The 20,524-nt window shown below is 58.5% G+C and overlaps 2 protein-coding genes and 1 long non-coding RNA gene across 5 annotated transcripts in view; all 3 read left to right on the top strand.

Annotated features, from left to right (window-relative positions):
* CEP170B (centrosomal protein 170B) overlaps positions 1–1,842 on the top strand; it is a 28,315-nt gene extending 26,473 nt beyond the window's left edge. For both annotated transcript variants that reach the window (XM_076003655.1, XM_076003654.1), the window contains exons 18-19: positions 7–58; positions 154–1,842. In XM_076003655.1, coding sequence (XP_075859770.1) covers positions 7–58; positions 154–401 — 300 coding nt within the window. In that variant the 3' untranslated portion in view covers positions 402–1,842. The remainder of the gene's footprint in view (positions 1–6; positions 59–153) is intronic.
* A 3,001-nt stretch (positions 1,843–4,843) lies between these two features.
* On the top strand, positions 4,844–6,267 carry LOC105861060 (uncharacterized). The gene is made up of 3 exons (XR_001149354.2): positions 4,844–4,927; positions 5,074–5,169; positions 5,393–6,267. It is a non-coding gene; the product is annotated as an uncharacterized LOC105861060 (long non-coding RNA).
* A 5,321-nt stretch (positions 6,268–11,588) lies between these two features.
* Positions 11,589–18,433, top strand: PLD4 (phospholipase D family member 4). 2 transcript variants are annotated; one of them, XM_012746481.3, is made up of 10 exons: positions 11,589–11,734; positions 13,604–13,872; positions 14,641–14,824; positions 15,134–15,254; positions 15,794–15,921; positions 16,463–16,663; positions 16,889–17,028; positions 17,166–17,331; positions 17,415–17,511; positions 17,966–18,433. In XM_012746481.3, the coding sequence occupies exons 1-10, from the start codon at positions 11,708–11,710 to the stop codon at positions 18,166–18,168; spliced, it is 1,536 nt and encodes a 511-aa protein (XP_012601935.1). In that variant the 5' UTR covers positions 11,589–11,707; the 3' UTR covers positions 18,169–18,433. The 2 variants fall into 2 exon arrangements, with proteins under 2 accessions (XP_012601935.1, XP_075859768.1); XM_076003653.1 differs by having other exon boundaries at positions 11,590–11,734; positions 13,712–13,872.
* The last annotated feature ends 2,091 nt before the right edge of the window (positions 18,434–20,524 follow it).

The raw sequence follows: 20,524 nt of genomic DNA, 5'->3' as shown, positions 1-20,524 counted from the left end.
TTCCAGGAGATCAGCTCCATCCTGAAAGAACTGAGGCGGGTACAGAAGCAGCTGGAAGGTGGGTGTGGCCCAGACCAGGGCTGGTGGGGGAGGCGGCAGGACCTGGGGGAGGGGGCCGGCCCTTGGGTGCCTGACCCTCCCCCCACCCCCCAGTTATCAACGCCATCGTGGACCCCAGCGGGAACCTGGACCTGCTCACAGGAAACAGGGGCTCCGCGGGCTCGGCCCAGCCGGGGCTCGGGAAGGGCCGAGTGACCGCCCACAGCCCGTCCTCGCCCCCCTCGGCAGAGACCCTGCTGCCAGCCCTGCCCCTGAGGAGCTTCCCGCCGCGGGCCAACTGCGGGCCCCCCGGACTCCCGGAACCCGCCTTCCTCCCCGACGCCGAGCAGTTCCTGATCTAGGCCTGTGGACCCGGCCAGGCCAGCCTCCTGTCCAGCCCTCGGCCCCTGCCCGGTGCAGACGGTTCTCCCTGAAGACCCCACACGTGCCATAACCCTGTGGGCAGGCGCCTCCCACGCCTAGGCCCCTCCTCAGCTCCCAGCCAGCACCCAACCATGTCCAGCCCCGTGGCCACCCTGCCCACGTGGGCCTCTGGCCCAGCGCCTGCTGTGGCCGCTGCCAAGGGCGAGCCCTGGGGCATGCACCCCGCCTCCTCTCCATCACTGTTACTTTTGTCTTTAGCTTTAAAGAGTCGTTTGTGCCATTGCAGCAGCCCCTCCAGGGCTCGCCGAAATGCCTCCCTTGTGGAAGGGCCTGCCCAGCCCCTCCAGGAGGCCCGGTGCACTGACCTGTCCTATCCCGGTGTGCTGGGCAGAGGGAGAGAGGCTGGCCGTGGTCATTCAGTGCCAAATGCAGAGCTGGGGAGGGCTCGGTTGTCGCTGGGACTTTGGAGGAAGGCAGGGCTCTTGCCCTGGTGGCTCCCACCTGACCCCAAGCCTGGAGCCTGGGGCAGGCAGGTGGTGCGTGGAGACGCTTGGGGCAGGGACCCCACTGCTTTAAGGCCTTGGTGCCAACACAACTGCCAAACCCATTGAGCTTGGGGTTGCCCCAGTGGGACCCTAGTGAGCGTGGGCCCTGGGGCTAGCCTGGAGTTGGGGCTGTGTGCACAGGTGCGCACAGGTGGGGAGACACGTGCGTCCATGGAGTGAGCCCAGGCACACCTCCGTGCCGCGCTCTGAGGAGCTGCAGAGCATGTCCCGGCGAGGCACCTTGGGCCTCTGCACTGGGCTTTTCTGGTGGGGCTGGGGGCGGGGCTGGGGGCGGCCCTTCCAGGTGGAGGCGAGAGCTGGACCAAAGCGAGTGGGAAGCAGGTTGCCAGGAGCTCCCGCCCGGTGCCTAGACAGCACGGCCCCGCCGGCCTCGCCCCATCCTCCTGTGGGCATTAAGTGGGCAGCTGCAGCCTCGTGGGGGTGGGGGCAGGGACGGGCCCCCGGAACGGTTGTGTTTTCTCAGGATCCTCTCAGCTGGGAACATGACAGGTGGGCAGAGCGTGGCCCCTCTGCTGCGGCCCCCCCACGCCCGGGCGGCCAATGCTGGAGTCTCTAAGCCAAAGAGCCTGCTGGTGGCCAGGTGAGCTCCACAGCCCTCCTGTCACCTGCGAGAGTGGGCCTGGGCAGGGCCCAGCTGGGGGGAGGAACGTGCGGGGCCCTGTTTACACTAGCTGGCCGAGTCCCTGCGCCTCTGCCCTGCAGCCCGCCTGACGTTTACAGGTGCGGGGTGGCGGGTGTCCCCGCCTGTCCCCAGCCCCAGAGCCTGCTGTCCACACGGAGGAGGTGCTAGTCCAGCCTCACCCGCCCCTGCATGCCCCACACGGCTGCCCACAGCCTGCCCTGGCTCCTGTGGCCCTGTCCCCGGCCCAGAACCTCCCCCACACCCGCCCTCGCAGTCGTCACACACTTTCTTTCATCCTCCAATGCGTGCTCCTCCCACGTCGGTTCTTCGTCCCTGCCCTGCCCGCCTGTGACTTGGGATCAGTAACTTATTTGGCTTCCCGGAGGTTTCACTGTACGTTTGTTCTCAGGTGGTCTCGTGGATGTCTTTCAGAAAATGGTTATTTTATATGATTTGTCATGGAATTTGTTCTAATAAATCATTCTTCTATCACATGGCAGCACACTGGCGTCTGTCGCCTGGGCTTTGCTTGTCCTTCCATGGTGTGTGGGGCGGGTGGGCCAGTGCCGGGGGTGCCACGCCGGTCCCCTGCCCTGCGGGAGGCGACGTCCCCGTGTGCGGGGTCCCCTGCCCTGCGGGAGGCGACGTCCCCGTGTGCGGGGTTCCCTGCCCTGCGGGAGGTGACGTCCCCCTGCCCTGCGGGAGGCGACGTCCCGGTGTGCGGGGTTCCCTGCCCTGCGGGAGGTGACGTCCCCCTGCCCTGCGGGAGGCGACGTCCCGGTGTGCGGGGTTCCCTGCCCTGCGGGAGGTGACGTCCCCCTGCCCTGCGGGAGGCGACGTCCCGTGTGCGGGGTTCCCTGCCCTGCGGGAGGTGACGTCCCCCTGCCCTGCGGGAGGCGACGTCCCGTGTGCGGGGTCCCCTGCCCTGAGGGAGGCGACGTCCCCCTGTGCGGGGTTCCCTGCCCTGCGGGAGGCGACGTCCTAGTGTGCGGGGTCCCCTGCCCTGCGGGAGGCGACGTCCCCGTGTGCGGGGTCCCCTGCCCTGCGGGAGGCGACGTCCCCGTGTGCGGGTCCCCTGCCCTGCGGGAGGCGACGTCCCCGTGTGCGGGGTTCCCTGCCCTGCAGGAGGTGATGTCCCCATGTGCGGGGTTCCCTGCCCTGCGGGAGGTGACGTCCCCCTGCCCTGCAGGAGGCGACGTCCCCGTGTGCGGGGTCCCCTGCCCTGCGGGACGTCCCGAACACAGTGCTGCAGTTCCGGGCTGCGCCGCCAGGGGGCAGCCAATGCGCAGACGCGCCGGGCGAAGTTTCCAGATGTTTGCTCCTCGGAAGGAGACCAAGTTCTCAAAACCCTCCGGCCCCACGTGAGGAGGAAGCAAGGAGGGACGCCCCGTTTCCTGCCCGCCGCACTGTCCCCTCACGCAGGACCCTGCGTTGCTCGCGCCATCGCCAGCCCGGCGATGAGCTGGTCTCCTGAGGAGACCCCGGGAGCCAGGCGGGACCTGAGGAGACCCCGGGAGCCGGGCGGGGCCTGAGGAGACCCCGGGAGCTGGGCGGGGCCTGAGGAGACCCCGGGAGCTGGGCGGGGCCTGAGGAGACCCTGGGAGCCGGGCGGGGCCTGAGGAGACCCCGGGAGACCCTGGAGCCAGGCAAGACCTGAGGAGACCCCGGGAGCCGGGCGGGGCCTGAGGAGACCCCGGGAGACCCCGGGAGCCAGGCGGGACCTGAGGAGACCCCGGGAGACCCCGGGAGCCAGGCGGGACCTGAGGAGACCCGGGAGCCCGGCGGGCCGTGGACACCTCGCAGGCGCGAGCAGGAAGACGGCTGCCAGGCGGCTCACACCCAGCCCACGGTCTCCTGTTGCGTGTCCCACGGACCTGGAGTCCCCGCCCGAGGCCAGCACGTCGCCTCTGCCAGCCTAGCCAGACCTGTCGCCCGCCCCCGGGGAGCCGCGCTTGTCGTCCTGGCTGCATGGGATCCCCACTCCTCCGCTCCCAGTGACGGCTGCTGGGGAGAGGAGGCCGCAGGCGTCCCTCCGTGGATCCACGCATGACGTTGAGGAGAGCTTGCAAGGAGCTGCGGGGTGTCCGCCTCGACGGGAGCGAACACAGGGCTCCTGGGCGCACAGCCCAGCCTGGCGGCCCTCATGGAGGAGGGAGGGTGGGCCGGGTTGGGAGACCCAAGTCTGGGCGGTGAGTCTTCCCAAAGGCCTGCCGGGGCCAGGCCCTGACCTCGGAAAGTCGCCCCCAGAGCCTGGGGCTGTGGCAGGTGGAGGTGAGCCGGTCGGTAAGGTGAGGCGGGCGAGCATGGTGGCCGGAGGCACAGGCAGGGCAGGGATCCAGCATGGTGGACTCAACACTCAGGTCTTTCCCTGAGGACGGTTTTAACCAGGGAGTGCTGTTGTAGGGCCTGTGGTCCCCAACCCCCAGGCCATGGCCCGTTACCCATCTGGGGCCTGTTAGGAAGAGGGCCAGGCATCACCACCTGAGCTCTGTGCCACATGCCCCCACCCATGACAACCCCCATCCCCAGTCCATGGAAAAATTGTCTTCCATGAAACCCACCCCTGGTGCCAAAAAGGTTGGGGACTGCTGTTGTAGGGGTTGCTGTGGACAAGTGTGGTGAGTGGACCACACCAGCCTAGAAAGGACTCGGGAGGCAAGGTGGGAGCTTGGACCAGGGCCCAGCCCCCAGGAGCGGGTGGGACAGGGCAAAGGAGACGCCAGGTTGTGGCCTAATTGGCCAGAGACAGGGGCAGTGGAGCAGCAGCAGGTTGTGTGGGTGACACACTTAGCTGCCTATGTGGCTTGGAGTTTGGGAGCGAGAGCCCTGTGGGCACAGAGACAGGGTAGCTTGGGCTCAGAGCCTGCTTCAGGTCTCCTGTCATTTACAGAAACGAAGAAAAGCACACAAACATGGATTCGTGAATTCCTCTCCAGTTAATTTTGTTATCAACAAATATATAAAGGTCTTTACAAAGAAGTAACCTATACATTTTCTGTGCAAAAATTAATGGCCTTTTATTTCCAGGGAAATCTTTTGGAAAAAAATATTAAAATAATGGCCAAACATTCAAATTATGCCCAAAAAGTACATTTTAATTCTGTTCAAAATGAAATTTTAATGAGAAGGCTGATATTATTTATCTTGAGGAAGAACTTATCATGACACAGGCAGCTTCTGTGTCTGGCTGTGAGGTATAGGTGGCTGAGGCCTCTCACCTTCAACAGTGGGAAATCTGGCAAAATATCTCAAACAGCAGTTCGCAGACATTGGACAACAGACAGCACAAGACTGCAACCTCCAAGAAGGAAAGCAGGTGAGGGGAACCTATAATTGCCACCTTACTGACAGGCAGTCTAGAGGGCAAAGTGTGGGGGTGAGGGGCTCCAAGGGGGTTTGTGATGCTGCTGAGTGGAGGCCCAAAAAAATATCCAAAGAAATAACAGCAAAAACGTTTTCCAGATGTGATGAAAACTATAAAGCCCCTGGATCTAATAACTCAGCAGTCCCCAAGAAAAAGTGGCTGAGTCCAGCCTGGCGCAGGAAATGTGTACCAAGGTGAGTCTGGAACACTTTGTTGTGCCAGAAAACAACTGAATCAATCATTTATGGATTATTGGGGCCGTGTAAAAGAACACAGAAGCTGGCATTGTGGACTATGTTGGGGGATAAGAGGGTTGTGATGATGCAGGACGTTTTCTGTTTTTATTTAGAAATGCATGCTGAAGTATTTAGGGATGAAACGTCATTTATGTCTGTCCTTTATCTCAAACTTCCCCAGGAAAAATGATGAAAAGGCTCCATTGACCAAAGAATGATGACTGAAGTGGAACTGAAACACATTAAATATATGATAATTTATGAGTACATAATGATATGTACTCATTTGACATTAAAAAGCCAAAAAAAAAAAAAAACCTAAAGTCAAAACAAAAAGCAAACAAACATTCATCTGCCACCACCAGAGATGACCCAGGGCACAGACCTTTCACCCTGAAAATTGGTAATTAAAGAGAAAGACTCAAGCACTTACCCTGCCTTTCCCTCGGGAACTACAGACACATCTCAGAGACGTTTCAGATCCGAGTCAAGCCAGCTTCCAGCCACTCCGACAAAGCAAGTCGCAGGGGTCTCCCTGTGCATATGAGAGCTACATTTACACTGTACTGAAGTGTGTTGTGTGTGCAATAGCGTTACGTCTGGAAAGCAATCTATACACCTTAATTTAAAAATACTTTATTGCTAGAGATGCTGAAGATCACCTGAGCCTTCGGCAGCCTTTGGGTGCAGGGTCCTGGCTCGACAATGACACTGCTGACCAGTTAGGTGGCTGAGGGCTGGGGTAGCTGTGACAATTTCTTAAAATAAGACAACAATGAAGTTTGCTACATTGATTGACTTTCACGAAGGATTTGTCTGTAGCATGCGATGCTGTTTCACAGCATTTTCCTCCCAGTAGAACTTATTTCAGAATTGAATTTGATCCTCTTAAACCTGCCGCTGCTTTACCAACTGTGTGGAATATTCTAAGTCCTCGGTTGTCATTTCAACAGTGCTCACAGCGTCCTCACCAGGAGTCGATTCCATCTCAAGAAACCACTTTCTCTGCTCATCCATATGAAGGAACTCCTCATCCGCTCAGGTTTTATCATGAGATGGCAGGAATTCAGTCCCATCCTCAGGCTCCACTTCTGACGCCAGTTCCCTTGCGGTTTCTAGCACACCTGTAGCGCCTTCCTCCCCTGAAGGCTGGGACCTCTCAGTCATCCATGAGGGTTGGAATGCACTTCTTCCAAACCCCTGTTAATGTTGATAGGGTTACCTCTTCCCATGAATCATGAATGTTTTTAATGGCATCTGGAATGGTGAATCCTTCCCAGAAGGTTTTCAATTTCCTCTAATCCATCAGAGGAATCACTGTCTATGGCAGCTGTAGCCTTACAAAATGTATTTTTCAAGTAATAAGATTTAAAATTACTCCTTGGCCCATGGGCTGCAGAATGGATGTTGCATTAGCAGGCATGAAAACAACACTCATCTCCTTGCACATCTCCATCAGAGCTCTCAGGTGACCAGGTGCTTTGTCAGTAAGCAGTAATAATTTGAAAGGAATCTTTTTTTTCTGAGCAGCAGGTCTCAGCAGTGGGCTTAAAATAGTCAGTAAACCAGCCGGGCATAGTGGCACATGCCTGTAGTCCCAGCTACTCGGGAGGCTGAGGCAGAAGGATCACTCGAGCCCAGGAGTTTGAGGTTGCTGTGAGCTAGGCTGATGCCACGGCACTCACTCTAGCCTGGGCAACAGAGTGAGACTCTGTCTCAAAAAAAGAAAAAAAAAAAATAGTCAGTAAACCATGCTGTAAACATATGTGCTGTCATCCAGGCTTTATTGTTCCATTTCTAGAGCACAGGTAGAGGAGATTTAAAATAATTCTTAAGGGCCCTAGGATTTTTACAATGGTAAATGAACATTAACTTCAACTTAAAGTCGCCAGCTGCATTAGTCCCTAACAAGAGAATCAGTCTGTTCTTTGGAGCTTTGAAGCCAGGCGTTGACTTCTCCTCCCTAGCTATGACAGTCCTAGATGACATCTTCTTCCAGTAGAAGTCTGTTTATCTATATGGAAAATCTGATCTCAGGGGGATCATCTTAACTTGGGCTGGGTACAGTGGCTCATGACTATAATCCTAGCACTTTGGGAGGCCTAGGTGAGAGGATTGCTTGAAGCCAGGAGTTATAGACCAGACTGGACAACATAGCAAGACACCATCTCAGGCCAGGTGCAGTGGCTCACGCCTGTAATCCTAATACTCTGGGAGGCCAAGGTGGTGAATAGTTTGAGCTCAGGAGTTCAAGACCAGCCTGAGCAAGAGCAAGACCCCGTCTCTACTAAAAATAGAAAGAAAATTAGCTGGACAACTAAAAAATATGTAGAAAAAATTAGCTGGGCGTGGTGATGCATGTCTCCCAGCTACTCAGGAGGCTGAGGCAGAAGGATTGCTTGAGCCCAGAAGTTTGAGGTTGCTGTGAACTAGGCTGATGCTGCAGCACTCTAGCCTGGACAACAGAGTGAGACTCTGTCTCAAAAAAAACAAAAACAGGCCAGGCGAGGTGGCTCACGTCTATAATCCTAGCACTCTGGGAGGCCGAGGCGGGCGGATTGCTCGAGGTCAGGAGTTCAAAACCAGCCTGAGCAAAAGCGAGACCCCATCTCTACTATAAATAGAAAGAAATTAATTGGCCAACTAATATATATAGAAAAAATTAGCCGGGCATGGTGGCACATGCCTGTAGTCCCAGCTACTTGGGAGGCTGAGGCAGCAGGATCGCTTGAGCCCAGGAGTTTGAGGTTGCTGCTAGCTAGGCTGATGCCATGGCACTCACTCTAGCCTGGGCAACAAAGCAAGACTCTGTCTCAAAACAACAACAACAACAACAACAACAAAACAAATATAAAACAAAAACAACCCCATCTCTACAGAAAAAAAATTAGCTGGTGTGGTGGCTGAGGTGGGAGGATGGCTTGAGCCAAAACAGTTCCAGGTTGCAGTGAGCTACGATCGTGCCACTACATTTCAGCATGAGCAACAGAGCAAGACCCTGTCTCCAAAGAAAAAGAAAATCTGTTGTTTGGTGAAGCCACCTTCATCAATGATCTTAGCTAGATCTTCTGGATGATTTGCTGCAGCCTCCACGTCAGCACTTGTGGCTTCTCATTGCCCTTTTATGTTATGGAGACGGCTTATTTCCTTAAACTTCATGAGCCAAGCTCTGCCGGCTTCAAACTTGTCTTCTGTAGCGTCCTCACCTCTCTTAGTCTTCACAGAATTGAAGAGAATCAAGAGTCAGGACTTTGCTCTGGCTGAGGCTTTGGTGTAAGGGAATGTTGTGGCTGGTTTGACCTCAAACCTTCTCCCTATCAGCAATAAGGCCGTTTTGGGTTTTCGTCATTTGTGTTCTCTGGAGTAGCACTTTTAATTGCCTTTGATGACTTTTCCCTTGCATTCACGACGTGCTAAGTGTTTGGCATAAGCACAGCCTCGCTTTCAGCCTGTCTCAGCTATGACATGTCTTCCTCACTAAGCGTAATCATTTCTAGCTTTTCGATTTAAAGTGAGAGATGTGTGGCTCTTCCTTTCACTTCAACACTTAGAGGCCATTGTAGGGTTACTAACTGGCCTGATTTCAGTATTGCTGGGTGTCAAGGAATAGGCAGGCCCAAGGAGAGGGAGAGACGGGGGAACGGCTGGTTGGTGGGACAGGCAGAACTACACACATTTAGCAATTAAGTTTGTTGTCTTACACGAGCACAGTTCGTGGCACCTGAAACAATTACAATAGTAACATCAAAGATCACTGATCAGAGATCACCATGATAGATACAAAAATACTGAAAAAGTCTGAAATATTGTGAGAGTTACCAAAATGTGACACAGGGACATGGTGAGCGCATGCTGTTGAAAAAATGGCGCCAGTAGAGGCTTGATCAACGTAGGATAGCCACTACCTTCATTCAGTGAAACATGCAGCGTCTGAGAAGCACACTAAAGCCAAGTGCAATAGCATGAGGTCTTCCTGTGTATTTTGGGATAAGCAAATAACCTTAGCTGATGACAGAAAGCACTTCTTTGTAGAAGACTGGCATCCAAAAAAATGTTAGACGGACTAATATTTATCAAATTAGAAAAGCAATGGACACTAAATCCACTAAGCAAAAGTTGATGAGGAGCTGGGAATTTCCAAGGTGCTGAAGTACCAGCCTCAGGCTGCCTGTGGGCTGTAAGGAAGAATGTGCAGTTTCAAATGGTCGGACTTTGCTCCCTGCAAGTGGGGAGACTGGAATCCAGCAGGGTCTCCACCCCAACAGCACACGGCACACAGCATCACCTGGGTGGTATTCTTAGCAAATGTGTCCCCTCAAGTCTCAGTTTCAGGATAGGTAATCTGGGAAAAGGAAGAGCAGGGACTCTGAGAGGAGCATGGGAAGGTTTGGGGAGGAAAAAGTTATTTAAGAGATGTGAAAACCAAATGCAATGTGTGGATTTCAGTTCAGTTCAAGCTTAAACATACCAGCTGTAAAGAACGTTTTGGTGACAGTGTGGAAAGTTTGAACCGTGAATTTGATAATACTAAGGAATTACTGGTTTCATCAGGAGTGATGATGCTGTGATTTTGTGGCAAATGTGTTTATTCAGAAATGCTACTGAAGGATTTATTTATTTAATTATTATTATTATTATTATTTTTTGAGACAGAGTCTCACTCTGTTGCCCGGGCTAGAGTGCTGTGGCGTCAGCCTCGCTCACAGCAACCTCAAACTCCTGGGCTCAAGCGATCCTCCTGCCTCAGCCTCCCGAGTAGCTGGGACTACAGGCATGCGCCACTGTGCCCAGCTAATTTTTTCTATTTTTAGTTGTTTGGCTAATTTCTTTCTATTTATAGTAGAGACGGGGTCTTGCTTTTGCTCCGGCTGGTCTTGAACTCTGAGCTCAAGCAATCCTCCTGCCTCGGCCTCCCAAAGTGCTAGGATTACAGGCGGGAGCCGCCGTGCCTGGCCAGTGCTACTGAAGGATTTAGAAGTGAAATGTTATCTGTGTCATCCTGACAAAAACTACACTGATCAGGTGTTATTCGTGTGTGCTTGAGCCCTTACAGATGTGTGCAGAGTATGAAGTCCACAAAAACATCACACTGGGACAAATGAGACGGGTGTTTGCTATTGTTAAATCCAAGTGCCAACCACGGGGGTGTCCATTACACTATTCTACTTTCTGTATGTTTGAAAATTTTTTTTAAATAAAAAGTATAATGGAAAAAGGCAGCAAAGTGACAGAAGATAATGCTGCACATAAAACTGACAATTTAGAAAATATAATGAATCCTCCACATCTAGAAGAAAAAGTCAACAACTCAATTTAAAAATGGGCAAGACTTAAACAGGACTTCCCAGAAGAGGAGGCCCCTGTGACTTGTGAGTGTCTAAAACACGAACGTCAGTCACACTCGGGGACCTGCTGCGACAGCTGCACTCGGACACCACTTTACATACACCAGACTGACGAAGTTAACAAGCCTTAGGGAGGACGTGGAACGCGGAACAACGGGAACTCTCTGAACCGCCGCTTGGGATGACAGCCCAGCTTTGTCTTGCAAGTGACAAAGGTGTCTTAGCACACCTGCTAAGGAAAAAATCAGCAACAAAAAAAGCACACGCCTGAGCCTTTTTGCAGGCATTAGACGTGGGGACATGATTTGGACTGTGAAAGCACGTGTGTGAGCGGTAACCTCTGTCCAGCCGTGTGCGTGATCTGTGGTCAGCAGCACCTCCCATGAGGAACCACAGTCTGGACACAGGGATGACCCTGCCCATTTAAGAACAATCCCACACTCAGAACACAACTTAACGTTACTCTCTCTGATTTTGTATAAAATTCCTTCCCCCAAATCCTTGGGAACCAAGATCAACATCCATGTGTCTGCATGAAAAGGGCAAGTGACCGAAGAGTCTCGATGCCCACATACAGAGAGAAGTTCGCAATATTCCGTGAGGAGATGAGGACATGCCTGGTGAGACGATCTCGAAATTCCAGGGACAAAAAGCCCAAGTTTCAGAATGGAGATTGCATGGGGAAGAGGTCGGGAGAGACGATCGCAGGGCACATGCTGGGGCTTGGGGGTGTCAGCATTGTTCTGTGTCATCATCGTGCGTGCATGGGAACTGAGTGCCGGAGGGGCTGGTTCCCAGGGCTGTGTGGGCAAGCGACCTTTCTCGACCACAGCCCTAGACTTGGTGGGTGTGAGAGAGGAGGGAGCAGTCTTGCCTCAGGCGCTGTTCCTCGGGTTTCTGTGGCTTGCAGGCTGGGACTGTGACCCCCGCCTGGAGGACGGGAGGGACTGGGGGTAGATTCTCTCTGGAGGTGAAGGTTCTCAGCCCCACCCACCAGCCTGCCCACCTAGCAGCTGCCTGTGGGGTGGGGTGTGCTCCGGACAAAGAGGAAGTAGCAGAAGAGGAAACTGCTCCAGGAGGTGGGCGCGGAGACTGGCCGGCCTGAGTCTGCCCAGGGAGCTGAGGGCCTGCAGTCTGTGGCTGGAGCCAGGATGGACACCAAGGCAGGACCACCAGAGGTATGTGCCGGCGAGACCTGGGCCAGCCGGGGAGGAGCCAAGCACAGGCCCACCTCCCCATGGCCTGTCCTCCCAGCAGCCGCAGGTCCAGAGGGTTGGACCTGAAGCCTCCACAGGCTCTGCAGGTGGCCCATCCCTCCCCACCGCTACAGCCAGAGCCTTCCCAGCCTGGGTGGCAGCCGTGCCAGCATGCTTCAGGGCAGGAAGTCCAGCCTCAGCCAGGACCGCTGAGGCCTGCAGGGTCCGGAGGTGCTCACCACGGGACTGGGGGCTCCAAGCTCTGCCCCACGGGGGTCTTGCAGCACATCTCTGCCCTGAGATGCCAGCCTCACCCCAGGGACACACAGGTCTTCAGAGCTGCAGTGAGCGGACAGAGCTGCAACCGCTTGGAGCCCCCTAGCTGGCCCTCCCTGTCTCAGTGCCATTCCTGGTGGCTGGGGCGGGCGGCACTCAGAGTCTGTGGCCCGGGAGCCTGAGGCTGCAAGTCTGAGTTGGGGTCTATGAGTGGTAGCTTCTGTGCTCTGATCTGCCTGTCTACCTGGGGCATTTAGGGGTACAAAAGCCCTCTTCCCATGAGGTATGGGGGTGGGGAGCAAGCCTTCCAATGATGTCTCTGGTGTCCCCATGGCCCAGCCTGGCCCCCAGAGCCCCTGCAGCCCAGTGTCCAGCCCGGCTACACACACAGGCGCTTGGTGCTGCCCAGGCCCAGCCCCCAGACCACTCCTGCACCTGTGGCTGTCTCGGTCAGACATTGGCCAGCCAAGGTGACCCATTGTCTGTGCACAGGCCCCTCCCTGCACCCCAGGGCAGCACCTCTGAACTCGAGGGGCACCCTGCTCTAGGGTGGCACCTGGGGCAGCACAGTCACTTTGCTGTGTGTGTGGCCAGCCAGGGCCCAGCCAATCCGCTTCTGGCTCCTTGGGAGTGGCCTGTCTGAGGGCAAGGCGAGCCCTCCGTCCCAGCCGAAGTGTAGGGGCCACTCAGCCATGCAGGTCCAGGAGGACGCAGGTGCTGCCCAGCTCCGCTCTGACCCACGGCTCCCAGGAAGGGCAGCATGGGGCTGAGCCCTGGGAGGGAAGCGCTATTTATAGGCCAGTAGTAACAAGGGAACAAGCAGCAAAAGCAGAAATGGCCCTTTCAGACTCAGTTTCACTTGTGGTTGAAACAAAGGAAACAAGACTCTGACCGACACCCACTGTGAAACCCAGAGAGGGGAGCAGAAGGCGTGGGCGCGTCCCAGCCACATGCTGGCCTCACAGCCCCTGCTCAGAGGCAGGGCTCAGCTGTGTGGGGGCCGCCACCTGCAGGCCGGGCTGCCAGGAACAAGGTGTGGAATGGAGCCCCGGGTCAGCCCCACATGCAGGTGGTAGCCTTGGGCAGCAGTGGGGAAGCATTTGGGGGTTCTTGTGCATGTCTGTAGGGACGTCACGAGGGGGTTTCCTCAGCACCCAGCTGCTTGGGCACTGAGGGGCAGTTCCAGGTGGGGCTGGAGCTGCGGGTGACCCCAGGGTGCCCCGTGCAGATGCTGAAACCTCTGCAGATAGTGGTGGCTTCCATGTGGCCCTGCTATGAGCAGCCCCATGGCCCACAGGATAGAGGGGCTGGTATCGTAGGACTGGGGATCCAGGGGTGGTGTTGGCCAGGGCTCAACAGCCTCAAAGGACAAAACCTACCCCAGAGGAGCCTTGAGGAATGGGGTGCCCTGACCGTGGGCAAGGCAAGCCCACCCGGCTGCTTGAGACCTGGCCCGCATCCCTCTGCAGGGCACGCGGCCACAGCACTGCAGAGGGGGCTGTGGCCACCTGACCCCAGTGTGTAGGCATGGGCCCCTCTCTGTGTCATCCTCCCCTGACCCTCATCTGCCTCCAGCCCCACCCCTGCTGTAGCCCTCGTCCTCCTGGGAAGCCGGGACAGTCTCTGTCTCAGTACTGGAGGCCCACAGCCACCCCAGGCCCCTGGGGGCGCGGTCCTGCCCAGCTGCAGGTCCTGGGAATGCTGGCCGTGCTGTGGCTGGGTGCCGGGACCCTCACCTACCTTCTGTGGCAACTGCCCACTCCTGGTACCCGGGGCCAGGTGCACCCTGAGGAAGTGCCCCCGGCCTGGGCGCCCACGGGACAAGATGGGGAGGAGTCCTGCCGGTGAGTGAGCCTGTGGGCTGCGGGTGCAGGCAGGTGGGCAGGTGTCCGCTGTGGGCTGCGCATGGACCTTACGGGCTGGGGTGGGGGTGAGAGCAGGGGTGGGGGTGGGATGCAGGGTGCCCTTTGCAGCAAACAGGCTGCAACCTGGGGGCCCCGGCCACTGGGAAGCACAGCCTGGGGGCCCGACTCCTCCACTCCAGGGGTAGCATCACTGTCCCTCGTGCCCCTGGGCCTTCCCTCCACCTTTCTTTCCTGCTTCGGGGGTCCTGGGGTCCAGAACCTGCCCTGGGCAGAGGCTGCCGGCCGCCTGGCACACATGCCCTAGAAAGCGGAGCGAACTTCCTCCCAGCCCAGTCCAGCCCTTCCCCTCTGAGCCACCCTGGCTGTCACCAAGGGCTCCCCACCAGGAGGCCACCCCAGACCCAGTGGTTCTGCTCTGCTCGGCTTTAGAAGCAACTGCTCCCTGAGGGCAGCGCCTGGGGCCCCAGGAGAGGGGGAGCCTAGCTGGGTCACCCCCATTCCCCCCAGGCTCCTCCCTGGACTCAATCCCGAGTGTCGCCACCCCCAGCAGCTTGCTGGGCTCAGGCCTGCCCACCCCCATCACCCACCCACCTTGACCTGGGCTTGGCCTGAGGGCCACAGTAGGCCAGTCCCTCCAGCTTGGCCACTGGGGTCAGAGCAGGCTGTGTGAAGCAGCTAGCTGGTGCGGGGATGCTGTCCACCCTGTGGCTGGGTGCCGGTGACTCCTGCACTCATCTTTCCCCACAGGCTTGTCATCGTGGAGAGTGTCCCCCAGGACCTGCCGTCTGCAGCCGGCAGCCCATCTGCCCAGCCACTGGCCCGGGCCTGGCTGCAGCTGCTAGACACTGCCCAGGAGAGTGTCCACGTGGCCTCCTACTACTGGTCCCTCACGGGCCACGACATCGGGGTCAATGACTCATCTTCCCAGCCGGTGTGCCCCTGGCCCCACTGCTGACTCTGAGGCACAGGCTGTCCCCACCCCGCTCCACCCCAGGCTGGGCACACAGCAAGTCAGGACACCAGCCCTCCCTCTGGGGCTCTCAGGGCAGGTGTCCGGGGTGGGCCTCTGGGGACAGAGCACTCCCACTATGCCTGGGTGGAGTTCAGCTCCCAAGCAAGGGTCATCCTCATCCAGACAGCTGTCCGGACACTGAGTGGTTTGCAGTCCGTATGGCCTTCTGAGGGCAGGGCTGCATCCCGGAACAGGGGTGCCTCTCTCACGGTTGGCCTGGCCTTGCAGGGGGAGGCCCTTCTGCAGAAGCTGCAGCAGCTGCTGGACAGGAACGTCTCCCTGGCTGTGGCCACCAGCAAGCCGACGCTGGCCAGGGAGTCTACTGACCTACAGGCCCTGGCAGCCCAAGGTAGGGGCCTGCACTGCCCTGGGCCTTGCTGCCCTGGAAGTTGGGCACTGGCCCTCTTGTGGCACCAGCGGATAAGGACAAGGAACAGCAGAGTTGACGGGGGTGGATGGGTGGGAAAGGACCCCCAGGAGCACGAGGGCCCAGGCTCTGAGCTCCTTAGAGGTGGCTTCCCTTGGGATAGGTGGTTCCAACGGACTAGAAGTGTCATTTTCCACGGGCCAGAGCATGCATAGCTTCAGGCTTGCTGAGCCCAGCTGCTGTGACCTGTTGGTGAGGCTTAGGCTGGAGCCTGGCTGGGGAGCAAGAGGCATGTGGCACAGTCATTACAAATGCAGGCTGTGAGCCAGGCTGCCTGGAGGGACCCTGGGCTGGTCTCTTCCTCAGCATCCTCACCTATAAAATGGGGACAGTGATGGCATCACCATGGGGGAGTATCGTAAGGGCGTGCGTCAGCCCCTCTGTGAAGAGCCCAGTCGGGTTCGGCAGGAACTTAGCCTGTAATGGGGGCGGATTCATCCATCGCCCTGAACTCTCACCAGGTGCCCAGGTGCGACAGGTGCCCATGGGGCATCTCACCAGAGGTGTTTTGCACTCCAAGTTCTGGGTCGTGGATGGACGGCACGTGTACCTGGGCAGTGCCAACATGGACTGGCGGTCTCTGACTCAGGTGAGCCCCAGGTCCCAGAGACGCGACGCCCACCTAGAGCTCTTCCCCTCCCACATTCCCTGGGGCTCTGCCTGGCGTCAGGGCGCGTCTGGAGAAAGTCACATTGAGAATGTCCGGGTGGCGGAAACAACCGGACACCGTTCAATAAGTTACGGAGTCCACACGGCCACTGAGCTCATGCTGTGGAGTGATGGTTGATGACAGGGAAAGATGTCTGGGTCACATGTCAAGGGAACCATGCAGATGACAAAGCATGAGCATTTTTAGAAAGAAATGCATTAAAAATGTGTCAAAGAATGATCATGGAAATGGCAACAGTGTTTAGCACTGAAGAATTAGGAAGGATTTTTATTTTCTTTTTTGTGTTTTGATGCATTGTTTGGTAACAAACATGTATGTCTTTGATCATAACCCACTGGGCACCCACCTGAGCACAGCCCGTTAGACCCCCCACAGGTGGTGCTGCCAGGGCTGTCCCTGGGCCCCGTGCAGCCCCACAGGGAAGCCCCACGCCCTGCAGCAGCCGCCCCGGTCCCCGCAGGTGAAAGAGCTTGGCACCATCATCTACAACTGCAGCCACCTGGCCCGAGACCTGGAGAAGACCTTCCAGACCTACTGGGTGCTGGGGGCGCCCCAGGCCGTCCTCCCCAAAACCTGGCCTCAGAACTTCTCATCCCACATCAACCTTGCCCAGCCCTTCCAGGGCCTCTTTGACGGGGTGCCCACCACCGCCTACTTCTCGGTAAGCAGGTTGAGGAGGGGCCCGCCGGAGCCCCCAGCTCTGCCCTGGCTAGCCAGACGTGCAAGGGACCCTGGTTCGCTCTGGGATTTATGCAGACACCAGCGGCATCTGCCGAGGGCTCAGGGAGCCGGCGCCACGGGACCTTTTGGGTGGTGCATGGCGGGGTCACAGGTCTAGGACGGGGCAGGGGTGGCATGGCCCTCACGGACAGCTCTCCTGGCACAGGCTTCGCCGCCCGTGCTTTGCCCCCGAGGCCGCACCCGAGACCTGGACGCGCTGCTGGCGGTGATGGGGGCTGCCCAGGAGTTCATCTACGCCTCAGTGATGGAGTATTTCCCCACCACGCGCTTCGCCCGCCCCGCCAGGTGGGTCTGGTGAGAGCCGGCGGCCCTGGAGCTGGAGGCCTGCTCTGCTGCCCGGCAGCGCCTGGCACCGTACCCTCCAGCCGGGTCCCCTGTGCGCGCCAGGGCATGTAAGCAGGCCCCGACCTCCCCTTCCCCAGGTACTGGCCAGCGCTAGACGACGCGCTGCGCGCGGCGGCCTTCAGCAGGGGAGTGCGCGTGCGCCTGCTGGTCAGCTGCTGGCTCCACACGGACCCCGCCATGTTCCCCTTCCTGCGCTCCCTGCAGGCCCTCAGCAACCCCGCGGCCAACATCTCCGTGGACGTGGTGAGGACGCACTCGGGGGCCAGGCTGCAGGGGAGGCAGCCCCGCCCTGCCAGCCTGACGTGCCTCCTCTCTGTTCTCCAAAGAAAGTGTTTATCGTGCCGGTGGGGAATCACTCCAACATCCCGTTCAGCAGGGTGAACCACAGCAAGTTCATGGTCACGGAGAGGGCGGCCTACATAGGTGAGTGCGGGGAGGAGGCCCAGGCCCAGCAATGCACAGGGACCACACAAACCGCAGGAGGGATGTGGCCCCAGGTGGCGGCCTGGCACTGAAGGAGGCCTTGCTCTTGTGTTCAGCGTGGACCCCTCAGGACAGAGGGGCTGCCTAAGGCGGTCAGGGTCTTGAGCTGACTTTGGGGATGAGACAACCTGCCAAACTGTCACAGGGGCAGGTGGGGAAATCTTGACGTTGGGACACCTATGTCAGATGATAAGGATGGTGTCCCACAGCAAAGAGCGGGCCCTCCCACACCTAAGCAAGGGTACAGTGCCTGGTTGGAGTTTGATGACGGCAGAGTGGCCAGTGTGCCCACCGTCCGTGCACCTGTAGCTGGGGCCACAGTGTTGAGCCAGGCTGCAGGGGCCTGTCTGGGCGAGTCCAGTGACCCAGCGTGTCCTCCTGCCCACTGCCCCAGGCACCTCCAACTGGTCAGAAGATTACTTCAGCAGCACCTCGGGCGTGGGCCTGGTGGTCAACCAGACGGCCCCTTGCGCCCGGCTGGGGGTGGCCACCGTGCAGGAGCAGCTGCGGCAACTCTTCGAGCGGGACTGGAGTTCCCGCTACGCCGTGGGCCTGGATGGACAAGCTCCAGGCCAGGATTGCGTGTGGCGCAGCTGAGGCCTGGCCCTTCTTGGCTCCGGGTGGACACTGGGCCCCCCAGGCCTTCCCCTCTCTCCCTCTGCCTGGGCTTTCAGCCCAAGCCTGCTGGGGTCAGGACTGCTCTTGGTGCTACCTGCAAACCATTCCCTCCTCTCTGCTCTCCACACCCAGCCCCTCCTAAGCCCACCTCTGCCAGAAAGCCCCCCAGCCTGGCCGCCTCTGACACCCAGAGAACCCGTCCTGGCCCATGAGCCAGGCCTAAAGAATGCTGTGTGCTTCCCAAGTGCGTGTGCTCGAGTCCCTCTGTGTGAACCAGCAGGGGGCAGGGGCTGCCCCACTCCAACAACAACTCCTCCTCCTAATCCTCCTCCCTCTCCCTCCTCCTTCCCCTCCCCCTCCCCCTCCTCCTCCCCCACCTCCTCCCCTATCTCCTCCTCTCCTCCTCTCCCTGCTCCTTGGGACCCTCGAGGGGCCCGTCGCCACGCGACCACCCCAGCATAGCCACCGTGGTGTCTGCTGTGTGACCTCCTCACCAGTCTGGAGTCCACAGGAACTCAGGGACAGGCAGGGGACGGGGCAGGGGCAGGTGTGCTCCAGGACCCAAATTCCAGTGCCATGGACTCAGGGGTTGTAGGGGAAGCTAGAGCGTGAGACCAAGGTCCTCGAAGAGGGCACAGCCCAGGGGACAAAGGATGGGGCGCAGGATGACCACCAAGGGTGGCTCTTAATGTGTTACAAGTGTGGGTGCACGGAGGGGTCCCCAGGGGGCGGGGTGGGTGGGCGGAGGGGACCTGGGGCTGAGGGAGCGGGGCGGGGGCGGGGAGCTGGTTTGCGGGGGCTTGCCCTTGACCGAGCCAAGCTGCCATGCTCCCTGTGGCCTCTACCCCCCACCCATGCTCCAGTGCTCTCCAGGGCTGCACGTGGTTTGCCGTCTGGTTCCTGGCCCAGCACAGGACAGCCTCTCAAGCACCCAGCCTGCTGTTCTAGGCCGTGTTCCAGAGAGATTCCCAGCTCTGGCCACTGGGACAACAGCCTGGTGGCCCTAAGCCAGTGAAAAGCCTGTTTCCACGCACTTTGGGTCTGGCCGCTACTCCTCGGTGGCAGCCTCAAAGGCCTGCTCCCGAGAAGACCCCACTCCCAAGGAAACCCCATGTGACAGGGCTTGGGAGACCCCAGAAGGGCACCATGATGTGGCCCCTTCTAGGACAGGGCAGACAGACTCGGATGGCTCCTGTGGTCCCCCTGTACTGATGCCCTCGTGTGACCTGGCCTTGGGCATGCACAGGACCTGTGCCATGCACCCCACTGGAACTAATATAATACCCAGAAGCAATGGGGTGTCCCTCCCATGATCACATGACACAAGATTGTGCCATCATCCTGCTAGAAGTCTGTCCCTTGCTGGCCTTGCCAAAGCGAGCTGCTGGGCTGGGAACTATCCTGAGGAGAGGCGGCGTGGCTAGGCACTGGGGTGGCAGCTGCAGCGCCCAGCCAGCGGGAGACCAAGGCCTCAGCCATCCAGTCTGAACTGGGCGGGAGCAGCAGCCACATGAGCTTCAGAAGTGGCTCCGTCCCCAGCCCCGCTGCGGAAGAGACCGGAGCCCCAGCTGAAACCGTGATTGCAGCCCGTGGTCCCTGAGCAAAGAACCCAGTGAGGCTGTGCTTGGGTTCCTGATCCTCACAAACTGGGAGATCATAAATGTGTGTTGTTTTAAGCCACTAATTTGTGGTACTATCCTTACACGGCACAGATGACTCAAACACGAGAACCGAGGCCATGTGGGAATCCAACATGGTGTGACAGCTGCCCCTGGCCTCTAGCACCAAGGACCCGATCCCCAGCCCTCACTGCAGGTTCAGAGGGGGACCAAGGCCCTGTGGAGCTGGGCAGCCTCCCACTGCCGTGTTCCCGGGCTACGTTCTGCAGATGTGTCTGGCTCTCGGGCTGCAGCGGAGGCAGGAACCCTGGCTGGGAGAAGCCGCAGCCTGGCTTGACCCCCTCTTCCCTTCCCCACTCACGAGCACCCAGGAGGTCCTGTGTCAGCTCACTGTCCCCTAATTTGGGTGACCCCCCAGCCACAGGGAAAGACACAGATGCCATGCTGGCACAGGGCAAGGACCCAGCTCCCCTCCACAGCACATGCTCCCGCACCCACGGCCGCCACTCGTCCCTGCTCAGGGCAGCACAGGCAGTGGGGCCGCAGTGCTCCAGGGCGGCTCACAGCCCAGCTCTGCTGTCACACCCACAGCCAGGACAGCAGCCGCCTCCCCCGGAGACAACGAGTGCTCATTGCCGGGAGCTGCCCAGGCCAGGTCCTAGCCACCTGCCCAGTATGCTGCGCGCAGGGGGGTTGGTGGGCACGGCCGGGCTAGC

This window comes from Microcebus murinus, chromosome 6, assembly GCF_040939455.1.
Source record: "Microcebus murinus isolate Inina chromosome 6, M.murinus_Inina_mat1.0, whole genome shotgun sequence".
Taxonomy (NCBI): Eukaryota; Metazoa; Chordata; class Mammalia; order Primates; family Cheirogaleidae; genus Microcebus; species Microcebus murinus.
Note: the sequence above shows the minus strand (reverse complement) of the source record. Positions and strands in the feature narration are given on the sequence as shown.

Coding starts and splice junctions, on each gene's coding strand:
- PLD4 (XM_012746481.3), top strand. CDS start 11,708: ATGGACACCAAGGCAGGACCACCAGAG. Junction 15,255..15,793: donor ACAGGCCCTGGCAGCCCAAG/GTAGGGGCCTGC, acceptor AACTCTCACCAG/GTGCCCAGGTGCGACAGGTG. Junction 15,922..16,462: donor ACTGGCGGTCTCTGACTCAG/GTGAGCCCCAGG, acceptor CGGTCCCCGCAG/GTGAAAGAGCTTGGCACCAT.